An 18,320-nucleotide genomic window follows, 5' to 3' on the forward strand; every position below is an offset into this window, starting at 1 on the left:
AACTTGCATTAATAACATTCATTGAATTACTCATTTTAGTTTGAATTAAAGGAAATTATTATGGCGCAGACTTCGTTAATTGCTTAATTTCTCTCTATTGCTTTATCTCCAGGACATTACCTCCAAGTTATCACCCCAATCTCATACTAATTAGTTTAAATGTTGTTTCCATTTCCCCTCTTTCCTTTCCTTTCTTTCTTTTCTTTTTTTTTGGCATTATATCCATTAGTTTCTACAAATCGATCCTAATCTCTGAGATTGGTCCCAGGTCTTTGACTGGTGGGGTCTCATTGATGCCAGGCAGCTTCTGACAGGCTCCAACTGAGTCCCATGCTCTTCAAATTAAACTAAGTAACTGTTAAGCTCAGCATAGGAGCTCAATAGGCTGACTTCAGTTTCCAGCCTTGATGATGATTATATTGATAATAAACATGACACAGATGATGGTGACAATAGCCAACATTTATTGATCCCTTAGCATGTGTCAGGTACAAGGATAAGTGCTTAAAATACATTATCTCAGTGAAATCTCATCACAACCCTTTGGCACAGGTATTCCTAGCCCCTTTAATGATTAGGGTTATGGAAACTTGGTGCCACTGTGAGAGGTGGCCACTGCTGCCATATCAAGCGTGGGCTCTTGGTGCATCCTCCTTCCTCCTCATCTTCCTTGAGTTTCAGCCAACCAAGCTGACATCTTTCAACATTTGAAGTTCTTACACTTTCTATTCTGGTAGTGATCATGTCCTGAAAGTCACTGGGGGTTGTCTGGTTTTCAATCACAAATTGACCAATGATAAGGCAAGTGTGACAGGGAGTAAGGTACAGGGGTGCTTCCAAGGAGTTACTATCTTGGTGAGGAGGTTTAATTCACTTCTGTGACCTGGGCTCTGTGAGCATTTTAACTTACCATCTTTCAACTATAGAACCTTTGATTCTTTAGCAGAACAGACAACTGGTAGAACCAGGTCAAGAACCTACATCTTTGTTTGGCTAGTTTTATGTTCCCTTTACATATTATTTTGAATTTTTTAAACATTTTTATTAGCTACAATTAATTGATGCTGGGAATGTAATAGTCATAAGAATATACAATGTGAATTGATTTGCCTGTGCAAAGTTAGCATTTCTAAAGTAATAGTTTTAACCATTGCTTTCCTGTTTGATTAATGTGGGATCGTCTTTGCTTGTCCCAATAGCCTTCATCAATCACAGTGAGCGAGCCCAGGGGCAGAAATGAGTCTGTGCCTTTTATTCTCATTAGGGAAAAGGGAACCTATGGAATGGTCACTGTGACTTTTGAGGTAAGTTTACTTTGGAATACTTTCAGTGAAAACACTTTAAAGTTTATACCAGATGACTATAATTTTCAAAATTAAGGTCCTTTGTAAAATAAACACAACACTAAAAAAAGGTAAATACTTTTGCTATTTATACATTTCATGGTTAATATAAATACTTTCCTTGTTGCATATATATATAATATATATTACATATTAATGTTTACATGAATAAAATGTATAAATAAAATATATATAATGTTTAAATGAATAAAATGTATCACTTTAAATATGGGGTTATAAATCACAAACTGGAAGAATAATGTTATTTCTGTAAATTTCATAGAATCTTATATATATATGTATGTATAAATATGTGTATACATATACACATACACATATATATGTGTGTGTATGTGTGTATATATATATATATATATATATATTAGTTATTGATGGACCTTTATTTAATTAATTTATTTATTTATGTATGGTGCTGAAAGTTGAACCCAGTGCCTCACACATACTAGGCAAGCGCTCTGCCACTGAGCCACAACCCCAGCCCTCATAGATTTTTTATGATGAACATTTTCAAGTACAGATTTTAAAAACAGCTGTGGATTACTGAGTTTTGTAGAAAATTATTTTGTATCTAGTTTCCCCCAATTTTTCTCAACACACTTAATGATGGTATTAATAGCAGATGCCTTGACCATGTAGGATCATGGGTGCTACAAGATGTGGCATGAATAAGATAGGCAGAGGATGAGATGCATTTCTTAAGTTCTAGCTATAACCATTGTTTACTGCTTAATGACCATCCTGTCACCACACTGCTCTTCTTCGAGGTTCACATTTAAATTTTCAGCTCATTTTTGTGTTTTATCATATATAAAATATGATCAAGTATGCTTTTTTCAAAACTTAGAGTACCAATTGCTACCTTAATTATTAATTGTAGATACAGAAGATACTTGGATTGATATGTCACAAGTCTATTGTAACATAGAAAGGTTTTATTTATACTGAAGTGTGGCTACATTAGAAGGTAGTCATATTTTACATAAGAATGTAAAATAAGTAAGACAATGTGAAAAACATCATAAACAGCAACTAAATATATAGTAGTCTTGCAAGTTCTACATGGGAAACCTTAAGCAATTTTTCATGTTCTTAGGAATATGCATTTAGATAATAATTTCAAAAAAACTATTTCTAATAATAAATATGGGGAAATTAGAAAATAATTGGCCATAGAAAGGATATGAACTCTAAGTTATGGTATTTTCAGCTTATCTATGTATGTCTAAAGTTATTTGATTGGATCATAACCTTTTGTTTTGTTTAAATAATTACGGGTAATATTTGTGGAACAATTTTATATTTCCATGTGCTGTTCTAAGTACCTTACACAGATTATCACTGCATCTAAAAGCAGTCCTCCCCAGCACTTGGTCTCCCTCAGATCTTCATGTTCTTCTTTATAGTATTTGTCAGCATCTAACACACATCTATTTGTTCACCATTTGTTCTCTCCCATTATCTGTAAAGTCCACGTGCTTTGTCTACTATTGTATCCTTAGCCTCAAACAGATCAGGCACAGAATACTCAATAAATACTTTGTTAAATGAATGATTTTATTACATCTTCATATCCAGCCTATGAAATGGAAATTTTTATGTCCATTTTAAAGATGAGGAAAATGCTGCACAGGGTTATTAAATAATTTGTCCAAAGTCACACTGCCAGTGGTGGGACGTTTCCTTCCATTTCTTAAGGGAATTTATAATCGTGAATACCGTTCTGCCTGAGAAGAAATATATATAGAGTTCTCCCACAATGTTTAATAGAGTGGTTAAAAAAAAAAAAGATCTTAGGAAACACATAATTTAATATACTATAGTGAAGGTGTGTAATTACGTTGCAGACCCTGATTGGTCACCAGAAGGGCAGATACATAGGTTTGTGTAATTCTTGAGAAGCATCTTTAAATTTCAGATTTTTGTTAACTGACATCACAATAATGCTTTCTCAATCTTATGAAATATTTTGTTTTTTGATGGCATTGTCTAATTCTTTGCAGGTAGAGGGTGGCCCAAATTCCCCTGAAGAAGATTTGAGTCCAGTTAGAGGAAATATCACCTTTCCCCCGGGGAGAGCAACAGTAATCTATAACTTGACAGTACTTGATGATGAGGTGGGACAATTTTAAACATTCAGAGGAGAGAAGGACTCTTGTCTGTGTAATAAGAGTGATAAGAGAGCCTATGCCAAGTGTTAATTTGTGTTCAGTATTTGAAATTATTTAGGAATACAATATAAGAATATGTCTTTTGTAAAGTTTGTGTATTGTGTTTGTGTTAGCTTTTTCATTGCTATGACAAAATACCTAAGAGAAAAATCTCAAAAGAGAAAAGATTTCTTTTGGGTCATGGTTTCAGAGGTTTCAGTCACTATTGACTGGCTCCATTGCTCACACCTGTGGTGAGGCAGAGCATCATGGTGGAAAGGGTATGGGAGGAACAAAGCTGCTTACCTTGTGGCAGCCAGAGAGCAGAGAGAGAAGTCAGGGGTGGGGCGGGGAAGGACTGGGGACAAGATACATTCCCCAACACATGCCCCCTGAGGCCTGACTCCCTTTACACAGGTTCTACCTTCTACAGTTTCTTCCACTCCAGATAGCCCATTGAGCTGTGACTCCAAGGGATTAATCCATTGATGAGGTCAGAGCCTTCACAGTCACTTTCCAAAAGCCTCATCTCTGAACCCTGCTGCACCGGGGCCCAAGATTTTACAGGTCTAACCCATAATAGCAGCCAATCATACTTAAGTATGAACTCTTTACCAATTGCCTTACTAACTTTTACATTGCTATATGAAACAGGCTATTTACCTTTGGAAAATAGTTTAATAAATGGAGACTATTTGCTCCCTTCAGTTACAGACTTTTTAAAAATTTCTGATTGATTGTATTGTATACTTCGGTTTCTTTGCTGATGTTTTGACTATTGATGTTTTGCTACTATTAATGTTCCTTTTCCAGGTACCAGAAAATGATGAAATATTTTTTATTTACCTGACAAGTTTAGAAGGAGGAGCTGAGATTAACACATCTAGGAATTCGGTTGAGATTATCATCAAGAAAAATGATGCTCCCGTGAGATTCATTCAGAGTGTTTACTTGGTGCCTGAGGAAGACCACGTACTCATAATTCCAGTGGTTTGTGGAAAGGATAACAATGGAAATCTGATTGGATCTGATGAATATGAAGTTTCAATCAGATATACAATTAAAACTGGGAATTCAACAGCACATGCGCAGCAAAATTTAGACTTCATTGATCTTCAGCCAAACACAACTATTGTTTTCCCACCTTTAATTCATGAATTCCACTTGAAATTCCAAATAGTTGATGACACCATACCAGAGATTGCTGAATCTTTTCATATTATGTTGCTAAAGGACACCTTACAGGGAGATGCTGTGCTAGTAGGCCCTTCTATTGTTCAGGTTATCATTAAGCCAAATGACAAACCTTATGGAGTCCTCTCATTCAACAGCATCTTGTTTGAAAGGCCAGTTATAATTGATGAAGACACAGTGTCAAGGTATGATTTACTTTAAGTTTATTGCTACAATTATATTAATATATTTTTATAAGATTTAATTTTTTGAGGTGTTGGATACAACATTGAATTGTTGGGTATGAGTCGTTTTCTCTGCATGGCTTCACTGTTTCCTTTGTATTTTGAATATGATTTAACTATGCAAATGAACTCATATTATGGTCATCTCCCAGGATACCTCCACATATCCACTCCTTCATTCCTTAGGTATACAGGATTAATTATTGTTTGTGATGGACTCTGCTTTTACCACTACAGTATATAAGGGCCAACTTGATGTTGGGAGAACCTATCTAAGGGAAATTGTATGATGTGACAATATATTCCTTTTTAAAATTCTAGATTTGAAGAAATTACAGTGGTTAGGAATGGCGGGACCCACGAGAATGTTTCTGTGAACTGGGTGTTGATACGCAACAGCAGTGATCCCTCACCGGTGACAGCAGATATCAGACCAAGTTCTGGGGTTCTCCATTTTTCACAAGGGCAGATGTTGGCCTCAATTCCTTTTACCATTGTTAATGATGATCTCCCAGAAGAGGCTGAAGCTTTTCTACTTAAAATTCTGCCTCATACAGTACAAGGAGGTGCTGAAGTGAGCGAACCAGCAGAGGTAAAGCTCTTCTTATGCTTTACTCTTGCCAGTATTTCTGGGATGCAGAAGAGCCATGGAATTTGATCAGACAAATCAAATTTCTATTTAGTTCAGTGTGACAGGAAGAACTACGGATATATGATTCCCTACCTGTTTATCAACATTGTCTCTTCTGCACATGAAAAATTCACTTTTTTTTTTCCAGTGCTGGAAAACTGAGGGCCTTGGGTATGTTAGGCTAGTGCTCTACCACTCAACTATTCCTCTAACCCTAGAATTTTTTAAAATTTATAATTTAGGAAAGTTTTCAAATATTTTTTGGTTTACCTTTTACTCTCTGACATATAAGAATGAGTCATTTTAGACATTGTATATAAGTAAATATTAAAAATTAGAGTAGCCTAGGGCCTGGGGTTGTAGCTCAGTGGTTGAGCGCTTGCCTCACATGTGTGAGGCACTGGGTTTGATCCTCAGCCACCACATATAAATAAATAAATAAAATAAAGATATTGTGTCCATATGCAACCAAAATATAAATTAAAAAAATTAGAGTAACCTAGATTATTTAGATTTTGATCATCTCAGATGTGAGTTTTCTGTACTTTAATATTTTATTTCTTTATTTGCAGCTTTTGTTTTACATTCAGGATAGTGATGATGTTTATGGCTTAATAACATTTTTTCCTATGGAAAATCAGAAGATTGAAAGCAGTCCAGGTGAAAGACATTTATCCTTGAGTTTTACGAGATTTGGAGGAACTAAAGGAGATGTGAGGATGCTTTATTCTGCACGTTACATTCCTGCTGGAGTTGCAGACCCCCTACAAGTGAAGGACGGCATCTTAAATACATCCAGGAAAAATAGCCTCATTTTTCCAGAACATAAAACTCAAGTTACTACACAGTTACCAATAAGAAATGATGCCTTCCTTCAAAATGGGGCCCACTTCATAGTACAGGTACTTTAATGATAAAAGCAACCAATTTTGGTTAAACTGTGAGTGTACTTACCTTTGTGAGTGTAGTCAACAGTTATTTTGCTCTCAATTTATGGTTTAGATTTTACTTGTTATTTAAAGGTATTTAGGGAGACCCAGGAGAAATGGTGCCTGTTCCTTAGGTATACAGGGTTAAATAAGACAAGGGCTCTACAAAAATGAATGTTAGGCAATGTTAAATGTATACCAGATATGAAACGCAAATTTTAGACTGCACTGGATGACATAATAGAATAATTTAACAGGCTGTTGTAGCAGAGGGTAGAAGAGAGACATTAATAATTAACTTTTGAGTTGATATGGGAAAATGAAACATAAGAGTTGAGTTTTGGAATAAATATGTTTTCACAATGAATATTATAGGAGAGGCATTCCAGAGATTAAAAAAAAGCAATATAAGAAAAGTTGCTTTTAAATAACATGCATCTGATTTATTTATTATTTGTAAATAGAATCTCTGGACTTTTCATTACTTAATTAAAGGGAATAAGGGCACTGAAATATATCCTTCCATCTTTGCTCTCTTATTTATGACCTTCTATTAACCAAAACATTGTTTTTCCTCAAGTTTTAGCAGAGCTGCACTCACAGATGTTATGTTTTCCATGCATTTGATATTGGTTGGTTTTGAAAATTAGCAATAAAGTCTGCTTATCAAGTTTTGATTATGTAAATAAATTTAATACAGAATCAAGTAATATGAATGGATCAATAAAATTAAAATCTTATGTCATCATATATTTTGTCACCTAAAATATATGTTAAATGAATTTATTATATTCCATTAATTGCTTTGAATCATGCTTCATTTAAATTTATTTCAAAGTTTTGCTTAGACTTTATTTTATAATTTATTATTGACTCTTCTGGGGTTTTTAATCATCCCCTTTCTATATAAGGGCCAACTTGATGTTGGGAGAGCCTATCTAATGTTTTAGAGATCTTCCAACTTTTTATCATCCATGTTGAACCTTGAGTTTAGATATTCTAACTTCTTGCTTCTTTCATATACATCTCAGGAATTTTTTATTGAACTCCTGAATTTTCTTGATTTTCTTCCTTTTTCTTCATGGATTGTATTATAGTTTCGTGGTAATACATCTCTCCTCAAATACATCAGAAAGGGTATAGGCAAGGGAAAGTTTCTCAGTTGCTGAGCAACTGAAAATGTGAAATTTCTTTACATTGATAGTTTGGCTTAGTAGACATTTCTAGAATGAAATAATTTCCTCTTCAGCACTAGGAAGGTATTGTCTTTAATTTCCAGAGTTATTGATGTGAAGGGAAGAAAACGATTTGCCTTTTAGGTAAACTTGCTTGTAGTCTCTGAGGGCATACTGTGACTTACCCTAGGTGTCCTGAATTACACAGATGTTTCTTCCACCTTGCTCAGCACTAGGTTGGGCAGCCTCTTTCATTCTGAAGACTGTGTCCTTCGTAGCTGATTCTCCACTCAGGCGTTTTGTGTTCTGTGAATTTCATGAGAATTCTTGCCAAGAGGCTTCCTGGTTGGACTGGGGTGGGGATGTATGATTGGTCAGTCTGTAGGGGAGGCTTACTTGTGATGTGCCTACCCTAATGTTTACTAGTGGTGGGAGATCTTAATCTTCATCTTTATGATTATTTTATGTCTCCTCCAAGTGGGAAAATTTTGGTATTATGCATTCTTTCATCTATGGGGAGAACCCACTCTCTGGAGGACCCTTAGATTTCTTTTGGATTGATGGGTAAATAGCACACAGCTTTTGTTATGGATATGGGGAGTCCCCCAAACACTTATTATAGGAATGTTCAGAGGTGAAATGATTAGATTATGAGAACTGTAACCTCATTAGTGGATAATCTATTTGATGGATTAATAATTTGAATGGACTCCTGAGTGGTAACTGCTGGCAATTGGGGTATGGCTGGAAGGAGTAGGTCACCATTTGGGATTACATCTTGCCTCTGGCTCCTCACTTTCTTTCTGCTTCCTAGATGCCATGTGCTGAATAGCTTTCCTCCACCATGCCCTTCTGCCTTGCTATTCTGCCTTACCTCCAGCCCAGTGCAATGAAGTTGACTATCCATGGACTGAGATCTCTGGAACCCTGAACCCAGAGGAGCAATCTTTTCCTTCTAAGTTATTCTTGTCAGTTATTTTGGTAACAGTGATATAAAGCTTACTAAAACAGTTTTGTTCACAATTGTGTCCCTTTCTTCCTTGGCTTGTGGGATGCTCTTGTGATATGAGTGGTCAGCTGACAGGGATTTGGGTCTGTGAAGTGGAGCAGACCAGGCCTAGAACCAGATCTTGTTGAGCAAGAAGTTTAAACAACTATAATCTGCCACCAGGACACTTAGATGTGTATTTAGAAATTTAAGAGAAACAACTTTAAGTTTAGCACTATACAAAATACATGCCATAACTTGTTTGGTTTTTAAAGTTGATTCTGTTAAATTGGAATGCATACTAATTTCATGAGTTCACACTCAAGGTAGCTTGTCCAACATTTTTGAGAGTCTCTGGGGTATATCTTGAGAGTAGTTTCAAAGTTTAACAGTTATTGTCTCCTTTGTGATGTCAGAGCTCTTATTTGTCCTCTGCTCTGTATTCAGAAAATTCTCATTAGTATTCATCTAAGATTTTTGTCCATGGTATCTCAATGTTCAGTTCTCTTTTCTATTGGACTCTGATCTCACATAGGCTACAACTCATAGGAAAACAAATTATTAAACAAATGGAGTGACACAATATTTCACACTGTTGCTTTTGTTTTCATGGAGCCCTGGGTGTCCTGGTAATTCTAGAGGAGTTGCAATCATATGAAGTAATTGATGATGTAGAAATGTTGTTCTGGAGTAATACAGAATATTTCTATTTCTATTCTAGTTTCTTTCTCATAATGCCTTACAACCAGTTTGGATAGAAACTTCTACATCTATGCTAATGCCAGCAAGTTTTAGATAGTAAACTTAATCTTTGGAAAATATTTAATAGTTATTTCAAAGTAGCTGCAGAGTATTCCTGTATTAACAAATCTTCATTAAGAACCTTCTCAGGGTCAAACATTATCCTAGTTATTTCACTGCAGCATTCTATATAAATATGACAAAATTTATTTTTTTTATTTTTATTTTTTTAGGAAGAGCCATCCTTATTGACAGCTCAGCTTTCCCTCTAGGAAAATAAAATGAGTACTGAAATTTCCTAATTTAGACAGGAAGACCAGTTTACATTCTTTGGTTAGAAATGAATTTCTCATTTTCACAATCCCGAGGAAGAAGAAGAAAAAAGATAGACCTCAAATCAAGGGACATGGAAACTCCTTACCCTTCTTGCTGAGCCCAAGAGAAAGTTGGGAGCACTTTCCAAGACAGAGTAGAGATGATTGAGGAACCCCCATGAAGAGAAATGCAGTTGGCTCTTGAAACATTGAGGCAAACCAAAGCTAAGAGCCAGAGAAGAGAAGATCCACATGGTAGAGAGTCAAAAATCTTGTTTAGGATCCAGTCATATTATCTGCATTGTAGTTTCCTGCTCTTGTTGTCCAAACCATGCCCTTAACTGTCCACTGGGGAATTAATAGAGATGCGTGTCTCCATTGTTAGGGTGAAACAGTACTGAAGGAAGGAGATAGGAAATAGATATCTGGTAAAGTTGACATGTGAGCACCATGTGGGAATCAGGACCAGTTAACAGTCCCCTAGTATTCTCATATAGGTTTGGAGCTGGGACAAAATAAAAGCCCATCTCAGGATGACAAGTCAGGTAGTTGATAATTGGATACTAAAGGGCATGAATTTATACTACAGGTGTTGCCACTCATGATGTGAACTGAGAATCAGCAGTCTTATCAATACCTAGGAGCTTTTTAGAAAGATAGATTCTCTGACCTGCAGAACTAAAATCTGCATCTTAGCAAGGTTGCCAGGAGGTTTATGTACACTCTAAAGCCTTGAATACACTGCTGGAGACCACAGACAACAGTGTACTTGAGATTTGGACAGAGAAAGGAATGAAAAGGAAATGTACATTTTGAGGGTGTTGGTGTTATTTCATTTAACCCACAGAACTAACATAAATTACCTTCTTTTTACAGAAGAAGAAGTTTAACCTGAGTAGTTTAGTTCTATTACCTAAGATCTTGATGCAGTAAATGGCAGAGTAAGAATTTAGACTCTGGTATGTCTCCCTCCAGAGAATGCCTAGTTCCACTTCATGACTAAGTGGGTTAATCATTGTTGAGTTTTGGAAAGTTCAATGTAAAAGAGTCAGTAATGAGGGTTGAGATTGCATTCTGTCAACTAGAATACACTCCTTTTGAATGAGATGGCTTTTGGAGTGTGTGTGTTATACAGTGTGCAGATGCTTAGGAAATTATATCTGCTATGCTTAGTGACTGAACCCCAAGTCATTGCTGCAGACCTTTCCCCAGACAGAATTTATTTTTGAGGACACTTGAAAACTGAGAAAAAACTTGAAGAAGGATGTAAAATCTGATTTTTGATGATCTTGAATCAGAAAATTGTTTGCACCATTGATTCCAGACTCTCTTTTTATGTATCTCTCTATTCAGTCAAAAAACAAAGCCTTGCAGTGCAGACAGTTAATGGAACGCTTGTTTAGGGGGAAAAAGGCAACATTAGTCACTGACACAATTCCTTGAGATTAGCACGGTTGTTGGCTCTGGAAAGCCAGTTGGAGTAAGAAGGTTGTGTAGTTTGCATCGCACACAAGCAACTCCAGGGTAGAAAGCATTACACTGGGTGGAAAACTGAGGGAACTGAAGCAAGGAGAGTGAGACATGCACTCAGCCTCCTCTAATTACTCTCAACCAAACACATTAGTCTGAGATGCAACTCTTGGCAGAAGTGGGGACACTATTGTGCTGTCCTAGTACCAAACCATCTGAAAGCAAAGAACTTTTATGAATGAATAGAGCAATTTTTGATTTAGCAGATGCTTAGGGAACCCAGACAAAAAAGGTTTATAGACTAGGAAATAAGCCATGCTGACGTACCATTTCAAAATTAGCATTTCCTTTTTTTAAATTTTTTTAAAAATAAATGACAGTGGAATTCATTACAATTTTTATTGTACTTAAACTGCACAATTTTTCATATCTCTGGTTGTATACAAAGTATGTTGACATCAATTTGTGTCTTCGTATATGTACTTTGAATAATAATGTCTATCACATTCCATCATCCTTGCCAATCCCCTGCCCCCTTTCTTTTCCCTCCACCCCTCTGCCCTATCAAGAATGTGGCATATATACACAATGCAATTTTACTCAGCAATAAAAGAGAATAAAATCATGGCATTTTCAGGTAAATGGATGGCATTGGAGAAGATAATGCTAAGTGAAGTTAGCCAATCCCCCAAAAAACAAATGCCGAATGTTTTCTCTGATATAAGGAGGCTGACTCATGGTGGGGTAGGGAGGGGAAGTATGGGAGGAATGGATGAATTTTAACATTTCCTTTTGTTCAGTTCATTTAGTAAACTTCTGTTGTTATTTCTTTGTTCACCAACATCAAAGTGTTTATATATATATATATATATATATATATATATATATAGACACACACACATATACATATCTACATATACATACACACACACACACAAAATTTCTCCAGAAAGAATGTCAGTTGTGAGGTTTCAACTACATATTTACCTTTGCATTTATTTATTTTGCAAAGTAAAAGCAACATTCCAAGTATCATTTTATTTGGATTAGTCTGCCTAGTAACACTTGACAAAGTTGGTCAGTCTACCTTCATTTTCTTTTACTCAAATGAATACTTACCAAAAAAAAAAAATGGAATTTTTCATGTCTTTCTCTATATATGATTTTCAAAGCAAATGTGAGAGATTTTAAAAAAGACATTTGCTTTGCCCTTTAAAATTATTGATCAAAAAGTATGAAAGTATGTTGGAAATCAGTACCACTCCTGTCCACTTGTGGAAATCAACTTAAATCACAAATTTCTATTGGTGGTTATTTAGTGGCATTATTTCAACATTACAAAGCCTGACAAAGGACTCTACAGAGTGGGAGATATATGATGTTTTGTTAAACTTAAAATTGCATTTTAACTTAAAATCCATATGGCTTTTGTAGTCTGTAATGGTTCTATATTCCTATGCCCCTCAAGTGAACACTGTGTGTATCGATAAGTTGTATTTTGAAAAAAACATAATGTGTAAGGTGTTGAAGTTTGTTATCTATTAGTATTCCAACAGAGCTCAGTTTGGTGGAGGGATGAATTAAATAAAAATCTACTGTGCAAGTACTGTGGTTCTGGGTCTATGTCATGTATTGAGGAAAATGCTGGGAAGCATACAGACCCTCAGAGAGTTCTACAGGTGTGTTAGGAAGTAAAAAGCCTGGAGCACAGAAAATGATGACAATAAAGAAGCAGCATGTTTGTAATTAAGTTCTAAGCTTACTGAGGGCAACAGTAGAACTTCAGGAAGATGCAGCATGAAGAGGACTGGAGAATCTAGGAAGGGGAGGAAAATTCAAATGAATTTTAAGAGTGAGTGCTTCTTAAATATGTGAGATGAGGAAGGGAGGGCATTCTAGATGAGGAGAACATGGAGGAAAGTTACTCTCGTGACATCTTCATTAATTACAGGGACATTGTATTTTATACATGCATTATATTATTTACACATAAAGACACACACACATCAAGTTACAATTGGAGTTACAAATCATATTCTGATACTGGATTTGGTTTTCCAGAGAAGGGAAGTGGGTGACTGGAAGTGTGGGTCAGTGGAACAGAGGCAGGAGATGTGGACAGTTATCTGGCATTTGGCTTTAAAAGTCAAGGTAGTTGGATATGGATGATGATGAGGAAAAGCAGATGGGGTTGCTGGTGATGGTAGTGGTGAGGGACCATGGAACAGAGGTAGTGATTTCTATTTGGACATTCTATAAAGTTGTGTGCATGACTGTGATACCTAGCAGCAAGTGGTTATAATGATTTGGAGTTTGAGGGAAAGGTCCAAAGATTATTCATGAGATTGCATGAAATTATAAGATAAAGGGTTTAGGAAGAACCCTGTAAATATTAATAACAGGGGGATAGAAAAATCTCAAGCAGCCAGTGCAGGAGATTGATTGAAAAGGGATAGAAGGAAGAGAATGAAGTTCCCTGGTGTTTGGTGATCTTCACCCCTTTGTACTTTATTACCCACTACTATTAACGGTCTTTCTTAATTTTGAAAGTTTCTATCTTATATGCTCTTATTGTTTTTGTTTATTTTAGTTGGAGAATGTGATGTTGATGAACATACAACCCCCAATCCCACCTATAAGTCCCAGATTTGGGGAAATCCGAAATATTTCTTTACTGGTTACTCCAGCCATTGCTAATGGAGAAATTGGCTTCATTAGTAATTTTCCAATCATTTTGCATGAACCAGAAGATTCTGCTGCTGAGGTGGTAAGTGGGCTCTTTCTTATTGGTGGGGGTCTAATGTGTTTGAGGTAATTTACAGAATATTTTTTTAAAATTATTGTTAGCATATTGAGTTAATAGATCTTGAAAATGAAATAGATCTTCATTCCTTTGATAGACAACTTGACATAAGTAACTGATAAGTTACATAAGTAACTGATATTGTGTGATTTTTCATCAACTGGAATTATTTGCTCCTGGTTAGACTAGTATATTTAGATTTGATTGCTTTCAGATAGAGCCATGATATTTGATGTAATCATAGCTGAGTGTAAATCTGCTTTTTAATGGCCAAGTTGCCCTTTTCCATCTCTGAGCATGCCACTTGCTCGCCTTGGGAAAGGCTGAAGTGGCAGCCTTGGGTCCTATGTTTGATACTGGAGATGATGATGGCAAAGTTGTGAAATCTGAAACTTAGGGATTTTTAATTCTATGTGTATATGTAAATTTTCACACACACACACACACACACACACAAAAGCATATTCACATACAGAGCACCTCTTCACCATCCCTAGATGAATTTTTTCAAGCCTCCAGCAATCTCAGGGCAGCTCTGTCCTGTGCTGCCATTCCCAGAGCTACTATGTGTCTAAGATCCTAAACGCCCCCCCCCACACACACACTTAAATTTGATTTTAATTGGGTTAAGGTTAAGATCAGGAATGAGGAAAGTTGTTTTTGTTATCAAAATCTCATGTCAAAATGTGGTAACATTTCCTTTGTTTATACATTAGATGCTCTAAGTGGGCAGAGAGCTTCAGTTTTCAAGATGGTTTGATTTTCCATATTTTAAAAACATACTGTTTACTTCTAAAAAGTAAAAAGCATTTAGTTTATTCTTAAAGAGTGGAATTGCTTTTGTTTGTTTATTTTATAAAGCTATAAACTTCCCATTTCAACATTTTTTCACTGAGAGAAGTCAGTTTTGGGCTCTGGGAACTGCATTCTTACCCTCTTAGGAAACAGCAGAAGTAGCAGTTTCCCTTTTGCTGTGCCCTGTATACAACCCCAGCAATACTCACTCCCTCAGGTGATACAGGAGCCAGCCCTGGTACCTTTTTTGCTTTCCTCAGAACCTAGCTGTGCTCACTAGCTTTGGGTTTTGACCATTCCTAGTCAAAATAGTAGAATGGTTAGTGGTGAAGGTATTTTTTTTTTTCCTCCTAAGATGAGATATATTAAAAGGCAAGAAAAAACTGTAATAGCTCTCTTAGGAGTGTAAAAAGAATAGCATAGTTACCATGGAGTATTAATTCTTTGAAAAGGCTTCATCATGATCTGTAGTGAATCTTATATGTTTAAAATGTATTGCATTTGAACAAAATAGAAATTGTTTCAGAATTATTATAATAGCATTCAATTATTTAGCTTCTACTAGTGTTCTAGATTGCTTAAATGATCTCTCAGCTTTACCAAAAGCTTGCAAAATTGAGGACTCATTAGCTTCATTTAAAATGACGAAATCAAGATCAGAAACCTTGCCCCAAATAACCAGGAGTCGTGATATTTTTATGGTATTTATTGTATTGGTTAGAAACATTTTATTTTGTTCCCTATTACTTTAAGATGCATTTTACACAACATAATTTCCCAGAGTTTTTTTTTTTTTTTTTGTATCAGGAATTAAATGCAGGGATGCTTAAGCACTGAGCCAATCCCCAGCCCTTTTTATATTTTATTTAGAGACAGGGTTGCTTAGGGCCTTGCTAAGTTGCTGAGGCTGGCTTTGAACTCATGATCCTCCTGCCTAAGTTTTGGGAGCCACTGGGATTACAGGTGTGTGCCACTGTGCCCAGGTAAATTTCCTTGTTTTAATCACAAAAGTTTATTTTTCAGTTTATATTTTGATATTCATAAAAGCTCGGATGAAAATTTATTCTTCAGCAAGACTGTTCTATGTTTGTCATGATTCTTCAGCTTTTAAAATATTTGTCTTTTCATTTAAATAAATACCAGGTCAGATACATTTTTGGACAGGGGCAATTTTCCAGATAAATTTGATTAGCAAAATTGAAGAAAATCCCCCCAAATTATTATCATGTTTAAAGAGAAGACTTCTTCAATTATTTTTAATGTCACTTACTACACATTCACCTAATAATACATGCATCTGCAGACTTGATTTTATTTGTGAGCATATATTGTAGCGGAAATTGTTGTTTTGTTTTTTTCCTAAATAAGGTATACATTCCCTTGCATCGGGATGGAACTGATGGCCAGGCCACCATCTATTGGAGTTTGAAGCCCTCTGGCTTTAATTCAGAAGCAGTGACCATGGATGATATAGGTCCCTTTAATGGTTCTGTTGTATTTTTATCTGGGCAAAGTGACACAACAATCAACATTACTGTCAAGGGTGATGACATACCGGAAATGAATGAAACTGTAACACTTTCTCTAGACAGGTAATAACCCATTGAGGTAATTTTTTTCTCTTCATGAAGTTAAAAAAAAAATCAAGTGAATTGCATTATGTTGGCCTTTAGTCTGTTACTTTTTTATAGCTTCTGGTTAGACTATGGATATAATATATTTTAGTGAACTTTTACCCTGCTATTTGTTGTGAGGAAGAATTATGTAGAGAATGTCTGGGAAGTAGTATATGAAATTTGAAGTGAAGCCAATATATTGCTATATTTAAAAAAAGAAAAGAATAGACTACAACATCTCTAAAATGTTAGGTTAAGCAGATAACTCTGGTGGCTTCCTTTCCAACAGGGAAGAGGGGTATAGCTTTTTTGAGTGAGTAAAAGAAAACATTAATCTTCATTCTTTTTTACATGGAATTTAAAAGTTAAGACTTATTTTCTAGAGAATTAAAAATTACACAAATTTAAGAGGTAATTTTCCAGTCATTATCATAAGTTACTTAGCATTTATCAGGGGGCACTTTATATTAAGAAAATATTACAAAATCTAAGAATTTTTCTTTCAGTTATTTAGAAAATCTTTTCTAAAATTGAAAAGATACAGTGTTTAATTGATGTTAATGATTTGTAAGGATCAAAACTAAGTTTATCTTCTATAAGTCTCTTTATATCAATGAGACACAGATTATAGAAAGTTACTGTGACTTGAGGACATTGTACAATTCGTATTTAGAAACACTAAAATTCATAGGTAAATTTGAGACATTTTATATGATATTCTTCAGGAATAAAGAAGTAAAAAACTACTTCGCATAATCCTTTGATTTTTTTCTATTTTATTATCAAGACCATGTAGATTTTTCTTTGAAGATGTTTTGTCTAAACACATTTTACATACCTGATGAGTATTTTTAAAAGTTTTTTGTGAAAGAAAAACGAATCTGTTAAATGGCCACCGTTCATTTTGTTTGCTTTCAGAACCACAAAAAGTAAAACAACAAAAAAACCGAGAAAGCAAAACCCAAACACACACACACACACACACACACACACACACACACACACACACACTGTTTTAGCCAGCTTTTTCACTGCTATGACTAAAAGATCCAAACAGAACAACTTTAGAGGAGGAAAAGTTTAATAGGAGGCTCAGAGTTTCTGAGGTCTCAATTCAGAGACAGCAGGCTCCATTCCTCGGGGCTCAAGGTGAAGCAGAACCTCATGTCAGAAGAGTGTAGTGGAGGAAAGTGGCTCACATGATGATCAGCAAGCAGAGAGAGAGTTCACTCTCCATATTTAAAATATATACCCATAGCCATGCCCCCAATGAATTTCTTCCTCCAGCTACACCCTACCTGCCTCTAGTTACTACTCAGTTAATCCCATCAGGGATTAATTCATTGATTATGTTAAGGCTATAACCCAATCATGTCTCCTCCAAACCTTCTTGCATTGTTTCACATGTGAGGTTTTGGGGGACATGTCACATATAAACTATAATACACACATACACACTGAGTTTAAGTGAACACACACATATATACTGAGTCTAAATGATACAGGCTTAATATATATATATATATATATATATATATATATATATTTAGATTAAGCCTTAAAAGGTATTTCATGATGGAAAAAAGTCAGTGAAATATGAGAAAATATAGGACTTTGTTCATGTATCTCCCTTTTTCTATAAATTAGGTTTAAGTATGTGTTAAATCTGTGGACAATGTTGAAGAAACTAATGAAAAAAGAACAGTGATTACAAACCAAAGTCATAGAAATCTAGGAAACTTTGTTAGCTTGTTTGAGAATTCCTGCTCTCAATTAAGTATTTAAAGAATGATTTAAATTATAACTCTGAAAATTCATAGTGACTATTCTTTATATTCTTTCAAAATAGTAATGTTTGGTCATTTATTTAAACATTTGAAATTCATTAAATATAACTTTGAAGTTGTTTTACTTTTTTTTTTTTTTTGT

At 35.2% G+C, this 18,320-nt stretch overlaps 1 protein-coding gene across 2 annotated transcripts in view; it reads left to right on the plus strand.

Moving 5' to 3' along the window:
- Adgrv1 (adhesion G protein-coupled receptor V1) overlaps positions 1-18,320 on the plus strand; it is a 548,667-nt gene that overhangs the window by 47,730 nt on the left and 482,617 nt on the right. For both annotated transcript variants that reach the window (XM_048811397.1, XM_048811398.1), the window contains exons 5-11: positions 1,200-1,304; positions 3,365-3,478; positions 4,325-4,890; positions 5,251-5,521; positions 6,133-6,462; positions 13,768-13,944; positions 16,144-16,367. In XM_048811397.1, the coding sequence (XP_048667354.1) occupies positions 1,200-1,304; positions 3,365-3,478; positions 4,325-4,890; positions 5,251-5,521; positions 6,133-6,462; positions 13,768-13,944; positions 16,144-16,367 (1,787 nt within the window). The remainder of the gene's footprint in view (positions 1-1,199; positions 1,305-3,364; positions 3,479-4,324; positions 4,891-5,250; positions 5,522-6,132; positions 6,463-13,767; positions 13,945-16,143; positions 16,368-18,320) is intronic.

This window comes from Marmota marmota, unplaced genomic scaffold (assembly GCF_001458135.2).
Source record: "Marmota marmota marmota unplaced genomic scaffold, marMar, whole genome shotgun sequence".
NCBI classification, from domain to species: domain Eukaryota; kingdom Metazoa; phylum Chordata; class Mammalia; order Rodentia; family Sciuridae; genus Marmota; species Marmota marmota.